The sequence below is a fragment of the Bison bison genome, unplaced genomic scaffold (genome assembly GCF_000754665.1).
Source record: "Bison bison bison isolate TAMUID 2011002044 unplaced genomic scaffold, Bison_UMD1.0 scf7180017864346, whole genome shotgun sequence".
In the NCBI taxonomy this organism is placed as follows: Eukaryota; Metazoa; Chordata; class Mammalia; order Artiodactyla; family Bovidae; genus Bison; species Bison bison.
In genome coordinates, this window is record NW_011494918.1 from 2,915,509 (window position 1) to 2,929,608 (window position 14,100).

The window sequence follows — 14,100 nt, forward strand, 5'->3', positions numbered from 1 at the left end:
GGGGCTGCCCGCCCGGAAGGCTTCGGGAAGGGCCGTCACTCACCGCGGCCCGGGAGTTGCAGCCATGGGCTGCGTTTCCGGACGCTGCGGGTGGCTGTAGCCGCCTCGCACCAGTACGATTCCAGCTCCTGGACCTCCGGCTCGGGGACCGTGTACTCCGCATCCCAGTCGTAGCGGCGCACGGGGCGACTGTACTTGTAGAAGGCGAACTGCAGCGGCGTGTCGCGCTTCTGCGGATGCAGGCGCGTCTCGCAGCGCAAGACCACTCCTCCGAAGGCCCCGCCGCGAGCCTCCACCCGGCCTATCACCCTCAGCACGGGCGCCTGGAACAGCTCTGCGGAAGCGGGGGCCCAGTGGCCAAAGGTGCACTTTAGGCCGGCGCAAGGGTCCCAGGGAACCGGGCCCAGCGTAGTCCCACGACCCCTCTCCCGCTCCGGTTTCCCACGAGGACCTCTAACACACCAGGGAGGAGATTGTGTGTACACTTGAAGGGAGGAAAGTCTTTGAAAATGTGGGAGACGAGTCCACGAGGGAAGGGGAAAGCTTGAATGGAGCGGCACCAAGTCAGACGCCTCGAGTCACTCCCCGACTGACATCCAGCTCTGATCCTTCAGCCTAGAAGGGGTCTCAGGACGCCTGGAAGCAGTTCCCTCGCCCCAGTCCCACCGTGATCCCATTTACTGCCACTGTCATTCTGGCTGGGGCTGCGGAGAGAGCTTCCCCCTACATGGGTGCCTACCCAGAGAAAGAAGCCAGGACCCCTGCCCCCACCCAGGCTTAAAGATCAAGTGCGACTTCACACTAAGAAGGAGAGGAGAACGTGCTCGTGGTCCCGCAGAGAAATCCCCAGCTTGCCAGCTACTATAACTCTCGCCCCTTCATTTCCCCGCCGGGTTTCTGTCCCAGAATTTCCCAAGGCTTGTTTGTCTCCCTCCCCGGCCCCGTCTCCCCCACCTTGCACGGTCACGGCCACCTTGGCGGAGAACATGGGCGCGCTTTCCACGGGAATGCGCATGGTGCCGGAGCACTGGTAGCGCCCGCTGTCGCTGGCGCGGGCCTGGGGTACCGTGTAGTTGGCGCTGGAGTGGAAGTAGCGCACGGGTTGGCCATCGTGGTAGTAGTGAAGTTTATAGACGATCTTATCGTACCAGCCGCGACAGCGCATGACCAGTGGCTCGCCCTCGAACACCGCAGCATAGGGCACTTGCAGGATCAGCCAGTCTACGACAGTCAGCACAAACAGACTGATTCCAAGAGAAAGTCCAGCCCTTGGGGTGACCCATTCTTCTCCACCTCCCTGCTCGCTTCTTCCTACCCCTTTCCCCCCACCAATCCCCTTCTCCCTTCCTGGACACCCCAGGAGCCTCAGATGGTGAGTGGCAAGGGGAAGGGGAAGGCCAACCTTAGGTATTGATGGCTGAGACTTGGTTCCAGCCTCAAAGAGTAGTGTCCGTCAGAATCCAGTTTAAACGCCTTAAGATGGCATCAAGGCCTTCCTGACCTGGCCCCTGCTTACCTTTTCAGCACCATCTCAGGATTCTCCCCTGCCCCGTGTCTCCTTTTCCGCCTTACAATGCAGGCTAATTCCATCCATACTGTACTGCTGGGAGAACTGGCACTGCCCAGAGCCTTAGTACATGCCAAGAAGACCTCTTCACCTACTTTAGTTGAGGCCTATTATCCTGCAGGTCTGAACTTAGATCTTATCTCTTCCAGAAAACATACCTGAGGGCCTCCCACCCCCCGAGGACAGCCTTAGGCACCTTCTGCGGTACCCTTATTTACCTGATCATCATACTAGCTAACGTTTACACAGCCCTCAGTTCAGTTCAGTTCAGTCACTCAGTCGTGTCTGACTCTTTGCGACCCCATGAATCGCAGCATACCAGGCCTCCCTGTCCATCACCAACTCCCAGAGTTCACTCAGACTCACGTCCGTCTAGTCGGTGATGCCATCCAGCCATCTCATCTTCTGTCGTCCCCTTCTCCTCCTGCCCCCAATCCCTCCCAGCATCGGAGTCTTTTCCAATGAGTCAATTCTTCGCATGAGGTGGCCAAAGTACTGCTAAATGCCACTTTAGGTGTTTTACATGGAGAAAAAATTCTGCAAGTAATAGCCACGATCTCTATGGTACTCTCGGTTCTGCAAGCAGTAACTACTGTCTATCATATTCAGTATCTTATCTGTGCTTGCTATCAGTTTCCAAACAAGAAACCATGGAGTGTGGATGAGAGTTGGACCATAAAGAAGGCTGAGCACCGAAGAATTGATGCTTTCGAATTGTGTTGGAGAAGACTCTTGAGAGTCCTTAGGACTGCAAGGAGATCAAACCGGTCAGTCCTAAAAGAAATCAACACTGAATATTCATTGGAAGGACTGCTGCTGAAGTTGAAGCTCCAATACTTTGGCCACCACCTAATTCGAAGAGCTGTCTCATTGGCAAAGACCTTGATGCTGGGAAAGATTAAGGGGAAGAGGAGAAGCAGGCGGCAGAAGATGAGACAGTTAGATAGCACTACTGACTCAATGGACATGAGTTTGAGCAAACTCTGGGAGATAGTGAAGGACAGGGAAGCCTGGCGTGCTGCAGTCCCATGGGGTTGCAAGTAGTCTGACGTGACTTAGAGACTGAGCAACGAATGGGTATGAAGTGTAAATGCTAATCTGAACATTGAGTGATAACCTTTTAAATTCTGAATAGAAAATATACCCTACCAGGCTAAAATGACAAAATATTCCCTACAAAGTAGCCAATCCTGTGCCCTAATGAACAAATTACTGTTACTTCTCTTATTCTGTTTGGAAGCTCTTTATGTCTTCCCAGGAAATTAGTTTCTTCTTGACTCGTGTGTGTGTGTGTGTAATAAAAGTGCTTTGTTCATCTGCTTTTTTCTTTGACAACCTCTCATAATTCATTTTTAATCTTCACAATAACCGAACAGATGGACACTCTTATTGTCCCTATTTTACTAATGGGAGGCACAAAGAAGCATCACTCTGTTCAAACAAGAGTAATCCCCCAGTTGCAGGCAACCTGTCCAGGGAACCTCACTTTTCCTGCTTTGCACTGCCCTTTCCCTTCCTGCCCAACCCTCTTTCTCAAAAGTATTCAGTATCCCAGGTCCTTAGACTCTCTTCTCTTCTGAGCTAGTAAATGAACAGAAATGTTTATTTACTGTCCACTGGCAGGATGGTAAAGGGACCTTTGAGGCTATGCAAGCCTTACTGCATCTCTCACATAGTGCCAGGCAGACTCAGTATAACCCCTCTCTTCCTACCCCAATCAGAGTGGCCCCGTGTCCTCTCCCACAGGAGGGGCAGCCTTGCCAGGGGACGTGTGCGCTGCCCCTCCAGTGTTCAGACACTCACCATTAGATACAGAGAGGTGGATGGGGTCACTGACGGGTGCTCCGCGTGTCTGGCATCTATACACCCCTGGCGTGTGCACCTCGATGCTCTTCTTATAAGAAGGCAGGAGTAGGTGGCCCAAATACCAGAGAGTGCTAATGGGTCGAAGCTCCAGGAGCAGCGGGTGGTACCCATCACACCGCAAGGTTACCTTTTCCCCTTTGAAGATTGTGGTCCAGGGTGGGTGCAGAGACAATATGGGCTTCTCTGGAGTAGCTGGGGGAGAGGGTATGGGAGGCAGCAATGTGAAAAAGAGAATCAAGGTGAGGTGCCCAAGGATGAGATCTCAGGTTAGAAAATATCAGAAAATGCCAGTTTCCAGGACCCAGGTTACTAGTCCGTCTCTGGGAGAGGAGAGACCACACTGGGCTATCAACTAGTCCCTTGGTGAGCACCCATGTCTAAGTGCCAGGCCTGCTGGCAAACTGAGTCACAGGGATTGAGAAGCCATGAGAAGAGACGCTACCCTGGAACAGCTAAGAAGTGGAGAGTACCCAGGCAGGTCACTTGGGATGGTTGGAGTAGAAGTCACAGAAAATTGGGATGAGGGATGTGTAAGACTCACCAGCTTGTCCACTGCTTGGAACTACAAAACAAGAAAGAAGAAGGAGAATGTTGGCAATGAAAGGAAAAGGGGGCCTCTCTTGACCATAGGAAAGATTCAACAAATCCCAAGACGTGTTTTTCTTCTGCCTTTAGTTCCCTCAACTCTGAGAAAGCCCCTTTCCTCTTTTCCTCTCCAAAAATAGATAACAAACTGAGGACTGAATATCCCCCCCAACACACATATACACCCTGACTCCCACTCTTCCCCATACCTAAAGTTCTTAGGCCAGTGTTGCCTCACTGAGGACTCACCCAGGAGCAGAAGGACTGTTAGCTCCCACATGGTGGATCTACCAGCAGCAGCTGCAGAGCAACGGAGATGCCCTGACATGGGATGGGAGAAGAAACAGAGACCAGTGACCAGTGCTGACCACTGAGCCCTGGGAGACATCGCTGCTTCTCCCAGTCATTCCTCATTTCTGAACACGGTGGACTGGAGGGAGCAGGAGACAGGCTGGATATGTGTCAACTCTCAGATGCCCCAGCACCAGACACTGTCCCACCTGCTTACGCCTAAACCACCTCACATCTCAGGCCAGCCCTACCTCCTGTAGAGAAAGCCTTTGTTCCCTTTGCAGCCCAAGAAAGCCACATAGAACCCCAGGCTCTGCCTGCCACCTTCAGGCTCCCAGCAACATCCCACTCCCATCTCACTCCTTTCCCATCCAGGAAGGTCCCATAAGCCTCAAATGAGAAAGACATCTTCATGTCCTCAGGATCCACACAGGACAGGGACTTCCCTGGTAGTCCAGTGGATAAAACTCCATACTCCCAAAGCAGGTGGCCTGGATTCGATCCTTGGTTGGGGAATTAGATCCTGCTTACTGCAACCTAAGTGGCTTAGATGGTAAAGAATCTGCCTGCAATGTGGGAGACCTGGGTTCTATCCCTGGATGGGGAAGATCCCCTGGAGAAGGAAATGGCTGCCCACTCCAGTATTCTTGCCTGGAGAATTCCATGGGGTCACAAGGAGTTGGACATGACTGAGCGACTAACATTTTCACTTCACTTTGCTGCAACTAAAGATCACTTGGGCCCCAACGAAGACCCAGTGCAGCCAAATAAATAAATAAAAATATTTTTTAAAAAATAGATCCACCCTGGATTATTCTGCTCACTTCCCAGTGATAGGCATTGGTGGGAAGTGAGATTGACATCGGGTTCTGTATACCTGGAAGTCACGTCCTTCCCTGGGTGAATAGACAGAAGAGTATGATTCATCAACCACCTTCTGTGTCACTGTCTTACAGTGTCACAGTCAAGAGGAGAAATGTTTATGTGTTTCCTCTTTCTATCTCCTTTCCTGGAAACTTAAACCTCAAAAATTAGAAAACCCTTCCTTCCCACCTATCCCAAAGATCTTCTCTATAACATATCCACTCACTTGGCTTTCCTTCCTTCTCTCTGTCCCCAGCCATGCCCCAGTTCTAATAATCCTTACCTGTGTTAGAAAAGTCACTGCATCAACCCCTCGGAAGCTTCTCAGACCTGACCTCTCGCCTCTACTTCTTGTGCTTTTCAGCCGTGTGATCATACCCTGAGCAGTGGGGAACCTGAATTCTCCTGTAAATACTTAATGAATTTTCCAACCTGATAGTATGTCTCCTTGGACAGTGTTCGGTCCTCATCTGTGACTGTTTAGTACTAGGGTACCTCCTTCCTTTGGAACTCTGGCAGGAAGGAGATAGATGGTCAAACCCTGTTAGGGTTTAAGACGGTGTCTTCCCCCCTTCCTTGCTGATGCCCAAAGTTTCACTCTAAGAATTTCCTCGTAGTTTCTCTTAATATGCTAGCCTTTGTTAAAAATGCAGATGCCCCTTAGGGAAATGCGATTGATCCTTTAAATTAAGCTGGTCACTTCAGATCCTGCTTTGAGAACACGTTTTGATAGAAGAGAGATAGAATTATATGGGTCTGAAAACCAGGGAGGTAATTGATAAGGTGTTCAGGAGTGGGGGGAGGAGAGGATGAGACACCAGGAACAGAGACTATAAACTGCCTGCTTTAGGAGGACCCAGCTAGGCAGTGTTCCCAGCTTCTCCCAACATGCCTGATGCCTTATCCGGGGCCAACGTGAGCCTCCGCACATCATCCACAATCTGTACCAGGCCACCACCTTTATGATAAGAATGTAATGCACCCCTCAGCTCTTCCCTAAATCTACCCAAGTTGACTCTATTTTCTCTTCCTATCACTCAGAATACAGATCTCAGCCTCTTCCCCCAGATTCCACGAAAAAACTTGATTACACTCAAAATTCATGAGGTGTACAATCTTCCCTGAAAATCTCTAGAATCACCCGTAGGGTTCATATCATATAGCGCTCAAGTTTTGGCTTGAAGAATCTCCCACCCAGCTTTCTTCATTCCAGGCTTTCTTCTGCACTTTCCTAAATTGGATCTTCTTCTCCATCCAGGACTTTTTCCTGAAGAATTTCTAATTCTTTACTATGCACACCTTTACTATGCAGAGAAAATTAGCAATGATCATTTATTACCTGAGCAATTCTGTGAAGCCTATCACGACATCACTTCTGGACAAGATATACCATTATCTGCTAAGAATTCTGAGAAATAAGACGCTTTCAGTGATGACAGTGGGATGCTGCTGCTGTTGGTATCAATGGAGACACAGCTTATTTCAGTGGGTGCTGCAGCCCTGAGCATGTAGCAGGCACAACACCACGTGCCTCACAGATATTACTTTATTTATTTATTAAAAATATTTATTTATTTGGCTGTGCCAAGTCTTAGCTGCAGCATGTGGGATCTAGTTCCCTGACCAGGGATCGAACCAGGCCCCTTGCGTTGGGAGCTCAGAGTCTTAGCCGTGGACCATCAGGAAAGACCATATTACTTTAATTCCTGCAAGGGGACTTTAAGGAGGAATTATCATCTCCATTTTACATATGTTTCCTGTGGTGCTAGAACTGGAATTTGAATAGAAATCTGTCTCAACTCTAAAATCTGTTTTTTCATGCTCATAGCAGACCGTCATCATTAGTCTTTTCAAGTCTCCTCTCTCGTTTTATTTTTTATCTTTATTCACACTGGGGCTTCCCTGGTAGCTCAGATGGTAAAGAATCTACCTGCAGTGCAGGAGACCTGGGTTTAGTCCCTCAAGGGGAGTGGCTACACACTCCAGTTGTTGCTGTTCATTGTCTAAGTCATGTCCAACTGTTTGTGACCCCAAGAACTGCAGCACACCAGACTTCCCTGTCCTTCACTATCTCCTGGAGTTTGTTCAAACTCATGCCCATTGAGTCAGTGATGCTATCTAACCATCTCATCCTCTGCCGCCCCCTTCTCCTCTTGCCCTCAATCTCTTCCAGCCTCAGGATCTTTTCCAACGAGTCAGCTCTTTGAATTAGGTGGCCAAAGTATTGGGGCTTCAGCTTCAGCATCAGTCCTACCAATGAATATTCAGGGTTGATTTCCTTTAGGATTGACTTGTTTGATCTCCTTGCTGTCAAGGGACTCTCAAGAATCCTCCAGCACACAATTCAGAAGCGTTAGTTCTTTGGTAATCCCCTGGAGAACAGAATGGCTACACACTACAGTATTCTTGCCTGGAGAATTCCATGAATAGAGGAGCCTGGCAGGCCACAGTCCATGGGGTCGCAAAGAACTGGAGACAACTGGGTGACTTAATTTTTCACTTTTCACTCATACTTCTGTTCTCCTCTGCTCCACACGAACACCCACTGTGTAAACTACTTTCTAATCCTTCATACATGCGTATATTTACATTTGAGAAATGTTTAGTATTATTAATTTACATATATGCTATTGAGTTTTAGATATTTCTCTTTTAGAATAAAAGCCAGAGTTAAGAGGAATTTGCCTCCCCCCTCCCCTTTTTTCCTGCCTCAGTGATTGTGCTGAGACATCTCACCTCATCTTCTCTGACCCTTGAACTGGAATTTACATCATCAATTCCCCCGGCTCTCGGGCCTTTGGATTCAGACTCAATTTCCCTTTCCTAGGCCTCCAGTTTGCAGATGGCAGATCATGGGACTTTTCAGCCTCCATAATCTAGTGAGCTGATTCCTCATACTCACTTTGTCTTCTCTCTGCCTGAGCCTCTGAAAACCACCATTCTACTCTTTGCTTCTACGAGTTTGGCGCTATCAGATTCCACACAAAAATGCATGCATGCATGCTAAGTCACTCAGTCATGTCCAACTCCTTGCAACCCTATGGACTGCGGCCCGCCAGGCTCCTCTGTCCGAGGGTATTCTCCAGGCAAGAATTTTGGAATGGGTTGCCTTGTCCTCCTTCAGGGCATCTTCTTCACACATAAATGAGATCATGCAATATTTGTCCCTCTTGTCTGGCTTATTTCACTCGGCACAGTGTCTTCTAAGTTCATCCATATTGTGAATGGCAAGAGTTTCTTTTCTTAAGGCTGAATAATATTCCATTACATATATGTGTAGTACATACAACGTATCTTAGATACATTTTAATTATCCATTCACTTGTTGACATTTAGGTTATTTTCATATTTTGGCTATTGTGAATAATGCTACAATGGACATGGGAATGCAGATATCTCTTGAGATACTGATTTCCCTTTTCACTTAGGGATATATATATATATCCCTCCCTCCTTCCCCTCCATTCGCGCCTTCCCCCTCTCTACTCTCCCCTTCCCTCCTCCATTTTCTCCTTTCCTATTCCTCCCCTTCCTGGCTTTCCCTCTCCTCTTCCACCTCTCCTTCCTCCCTGCTCCCTGGGAGCCCCCTGTTTTGGATTAGCTGGGGACCACCACCGGAGGCAGGGGAGGGGGCCCTGTGGACTACCCTCACCCCTGGCCCCAGCCCCACCACCCAGCTCCAGAGCATGTCCCCCTTGTTGATCCTCAGGCCTTGAGGAATCCCAGCCCTCCATCCCACCAGGATCTGTGGCGAGTGGGGGCGACAGCAGCTGTGTCCCCAGGGAGGAGGGGAGGAAGATTCCAGCTGAGCTCTGCTGCTGCTGCTGATTGTTGCCTTGGCCAGCCCCACCTGCCAGGTGCTCTCATCACCACGCAGGGCTGCCATCCTGGACGACCAGATTGTGTGGGGCCACAGTGAATGTCTGGCCCTGACCCTGACCCTGGCCAGGGAGCAGATCAACAGGATCATCGAAGTCCCAGCCAAGGCCCCTGTGGAAGTAGACATCTTTGGGCTGCAGCAGGGCAGCCAGTAGAGGGCCACGGACACCATGTGTCAGATCCTGCCCAAGGGGGCCGTGTCTGTCCTGGGACCCTCCTCCAGCCCCACTTCTGTCTCCACAGTGAGCCAAATCTGTGGAGAGGAGATCCCCCACATCAAGGTGGGTCCCGAGGAGATATCCCACCTTCAGTACCTCCGCTTTGTGTCTGGCAGCCTGTACCCCAATAACAAGGACACCAGCCTGGCCATCTCCCAGATCCCCAAGTTTTTCAACTACCCTTCAGCCAGCCTCATCTGCGAGTGCTCATCTCAGGGCCGAATGCTTGCTGCGATTGGAGGAACTGGTGCGTGGCTTCCTCATCTCCAAGGAGACTCTGTCCATGAGGATGCTGGACGACAGCTGGGACCCCCACCCCGCTGCTCAAGGAGTTCCACAATGACAAAAGTGTCCACCATCCTCATCGACACCAACGCATCCATCTCCCACCTCATTCTCAGTACCATCTCGAGGCTGGGAATGACCTCAGCGTTTTCAAGTACATCCTCGTCACCATGGACTTCCCCATGGTAGAAAGTCACCATGGACTTTCTACACCTGGTGGTGGAGGACTCCTCCAACATCCTGGGCTTCTCCAGGTTCAACACCTCGCAGCCCTTCGATCTCGAGTTTGTGCACAGCCTCAAAGTGTCCTGGAGGGAGAACTGAGAAGCCAGCACCTACCCCGGCCCCGCGGCGAGCTCGAGCCCTACCCCCAGCTCGCAGATACTTCTGGGGCCCCTTCAGGCCTCGGCCGATCATGCTCAGAACCCCTGGTATCCCTTTTGCTTTCTGAGTACATCCAGGAGGCCTCACGGTGTGGCCTGAATTAAGTCTGACCCATTCCTTCCTCTCCACCAGCTCCACTTGCATGTGTCCCCTCCAGGTGCCCAGCACATATGCACCCCAGAACCTTTGCACTTGCTCTTCCTGCTGCTTTGCATGCACGTCCCTAGGGAGCTAGTGATTTGATCCCATGTTGCCAAGTTACTGCTCAAATGCCACCCCCCCATTAAAAAAATGGCCAACTACCCACTATTTGCAATGCTAGAGACTAGGGTTCCATCCCTGGGTCAGGAAGAACCCTTGGAGAAGGAAAGGTAACCCACTCCAGTGTTCTTGCCTGGAGAGTTCTATGGACCGAGGAGCCTGGCATGCTACAGTTCATGGGGTGGCAAAGAGTCAGACAGGACTTAGCTGACTAATACACAGAAGTGGGACTCTTGTTCATTAGGCAGTTCTATTTTTAAATATTGAGGAACCTCCGTAATGTTCTCCATAGTGGCTGCACCAATTTACATTCCCCACAATGGTGCACAAGGGTTCCCTTTCCTCCACAGCCTTGCAACACCTATTATCTTCTTTTTGATACTAGTCTTTCAGATAGGTGTGAGGTGGTATCTCACTGTGGTTTAATTTGCTTTTTCCTGATAATTAGTGACATTGAGCACCTTTTAATATACCTATTGGCCATCTGTACATCTTTTTTTGAGAAATGCCTATTCAGATTCTTCATCCATTTTTTAATCAAGTTATTTGGGATTTTGCTGCTAAGTTGTTCATGCTTCTTATATATTTTGGATATTAATCCCTTATCAGCTATAGGGTTTGCAAATATTTCCTTCCACTTCATAGGTTGCCTTTTCATTCTTGATTATTTTCACTGCTATGCAGAAGTTGTTGCGTCTTCTCACAGATGTACAAAGGAAAAAAGAAACATGTAGTATAACCAACTTAGACTCTTAAAAAGTGTCCAATTAGAAGCATTAAAATGACTGAGCTGAGGTTGAGGTCAAAATTATTTTATTATCCCTAGAGAACTGATTAAGGAATCAAAAAGTAAATGGGTTCTTCTTTTTAGAAATGTGTAAATATTGAGATTTTTGAGGGTAATGTCAGGCTGGGCCTTAAGAATGATCTAGTTCAGTAATTCTCAGTTTGGTCTAGAGATACCTGGGGGTTCCAGTGACCCTTTAAGGGATCTGAAAAGTCAAAATTATGTTTGTGTGCTGAGTCACTTCAGCCATGTCCAATTCTTTGTGACCCCATGGACTGTAGCCCACCAGGCTCCTCTGTCCATGAGATTCTCCAGGCAAGAATATGGGAGTGGGTTGCCATTTCCTCCTCCAGGGGATCATCCCAACCCAGGAATCGAATGCACATCTCTTACATCTCCTGCATTGTCAGGTGGGTTCTTTACCACTAGCTTCACACCCTACTAAGAGGTCTCTTGCCTGTTTCATTAGGTTGACACTTGCATAGATGGCACAAAGCAGTGGGGGATAAAACCGTTAGATCTGAAGCATAGTTGAAGGCAGCGGCACCAAACTGTATTTTTCACCGTCATGTTGTGCGCTCACAGTAAGAAAACAGAACAAAACCTTGATGAAATCATTTAAAAAATAACTTTGTTACATTTTGAGCTCAAAGTACACATCTCTTAAAATATTTTGTGTGCTGAAATAGGAAGTATGCACTTCTGTTCCATACTGAAATACAATGACTGTCTTCAGGGAAAGCTCTTACACAACTGAGTTCTGAGTTGAACCAGCTACCCTTTTTCTTGGAATACCATTTTTAATTAAAAAAATGACTGAAAAACTGTAGTCATTCAGACTTGGGTATTTCTCAGACATTTTCTTAAAAGTGAACCAAGTGAGACTGTCACTTCAAGGAAAACATCTGACAGTAATTGTTGCCAATCGTGAAATTCCAGATTTCAAATGAAAATTAGAGCTTTAGAAAAACTTGCATTTGTTATCATGAGCTTGACAGTCTCCCAGTAATTAAAGACTTTTCTGTTAATACTGAATCTGATTTTTAAAATATTGTATATAATGAGATGCTATCAACATTTAAAAGATCTCTATAACTTTGTGAACAAGTATTTTCAACTGCCAACACACGAATGAAAGATCTATTTAAAGTACAAAAAGGACCAATGAATTTTATTGCAGCAGAGTAAGAAATGCTTGTTGAGGGCTTCCCTAGTGGTCAGTGGTTAAGAATTCATCTGCCAAGGCAGGGGACAAGGATTCAGTCCCTGGTCCAGGGAAATCCCATATGCCACAAGGCAACTAAGCCCATGCACCACAACTCCTGAAGCCTGCACATCCTAGAACTAGAGCTCTGCAGCAAAGAGAAGCCACTGCAATGCAACTAGAGAGTAGCCCCTGCTCGCCACAACCGGAGAAAGTCCTAATGCAGCAACAAAGACACCGCAGCCAAAAACAGAAAGAAATACATGTTGATATGGCTTCAGATTCCATAATGCAACTCAATGTTTAAAAACTATCCTTGTTGAGTTCTCATGTAGCATCAAAGAAGAATATCCACAATTATACAAAAAGTCTCTTAAAATGCAACTACAAACCTGGATGAAGCCAGATTTTCTTCATAAACTTCCACTGAACTCTCTTTTTAAAGCAGAGTTCATGTTAAATTTTTTTTCTTATAACAATTTGCACAGTACTGTACATATAAATACCACATTAAATGAAGGTACTTCAGTACTGACAAAAATTAGCTGTCTTGTCTGGCTGGGAAAATGTGTGAAACATCTATAGTCATGTCTTTAAGCTCAACAAAAAAAGGTTTACCAAATCCAGCAATTCTAACAGTATACCAGGGGCAGTCTTTAGCAAGTTGAGATTACTTGGAGATCGAAAAAGAACTACTTCACACTGTAGGTAATAAACTTGGCTTCTTATTACCTGTAAGAAAAGACAAAAGCAGATAACATAAAGGAATCTGAAGATGATTTAGAGATTTATATATATATATATTTCTAAATTCCTACTCCAAGAAGATTTTTTTGGTTAATAATTTATATTTACCTGTGTGGTCCTCCTCAGTGGTCTCCCATTAGCTCCTCAGAGGTAACTACTATCATGACCATGGTGTTTCCTTTTTTATGCTTTTTTAAAAAACTTTATCATGTGTATGAATGAATGGCTAAACAATATATTCCTTTGTAGAAAGGACATCACACCATATGGTATCTTCTAGGACTTTTTTTTTTTCACTGAATATTAATATTCCTAATATTCTTTTATGCTGCTGCATTGTAGCTATGGTTCATTTATTCTGTTGTATAGTATTCTGTTCTGTGAAGATAGCACAACTTATCCATTTTTCTGTTGGACAACTGAATTGAATTCAAAGTTGTGATTTTACAAATAGTGCTATTATGAACACTATTGTACATATCTTCTGGTATACATGTATATATACTAGTCAGTATGTATACTCAGGCATGAAGTTCTGGGTTATAGAGTGAAAAGTATTCAGCTTTACAAGACAACAGGTGTGCTTGGTATCTAACGTTTATTTCAGAGATAACATCCGGTGCAGCTGCATTAAGGCCTCTTTGGGTTACAGAATCCTACACTGCACAAGCCATAAACCCAATCTAGTATAACAGTTCCTCTTTGCCAGCCTTTTTCCAATTTCCCCAGGCTGGACAGACAGATGAGGACAGGTAAAAGCTCTCTCCCTCTCATGCCTTCTTTCCTGTTCTTGCCTTTCTTATCCCTGATGATAGCAGTTTCTCTCCCTGAGGCATCCAGTTCTTGACCTAATCTGGGTCCTCTAGGGGAGAACCTGGACATTTTGCTGATACTAGATGTCCTACTCACCCTTTAAGGTATAGTAGCTTAATTCCCATCTTCTTCACAATGCTTCCCTTATTATGCTGACACCCAATTCAGTTTGACGATCCACAATTCACTGAGAGTTTAAATATCCCTCATTAAACTAGACACCAATGAGTCAATGTGGAACAGAGAGCTCAAGAAGTCCTCCAAGAGCTCACCTTTTAGTGACTAGAAATAAGATAGTAAAAAAATTAAAATGCAGTGTGATGATAAAGGTCCACATTGACACATGGAT

At 46.9% G+C, this 14,100-nt stretch overlaps 1 protein-coding gene across 1 annotated transcript in view; it reads right to left on the minus strand.

Moving 5' to 3' along the window:
- The window catches only part of FCRLB (Fc receptor-like B), a 5,118-nt gene extending 820 nt beyond the window's left edge, over positions 1-4,298 (minus strand). Inside the window, exons 1-5 of the mRNA XM_010854689.1 lie at positions 4,268-4,298; positions 3,975-3,995; positions 3,371-3,625; positions 955-1,221; positions 44-334 (exon numbers count right to left, since the gene is read on the minus strand). Of these exons, the coding sequence (XP_010852991.1) occupies positions 44-334; positions 955-1,221; positions 3,371-3,625; positions 3,975-3,995; positions 4,268-4,298 (865 nt within the window). The remainder of the gene's footprint in view (positions 1-43; positions 335-954; positions 1,222-3,370; positions 3,626-3,974; positions 3,996-4,267) is intronic.
- Between the last annotated feature and the right edge of the window lie 9,802 nt (positions 4,299-14,100).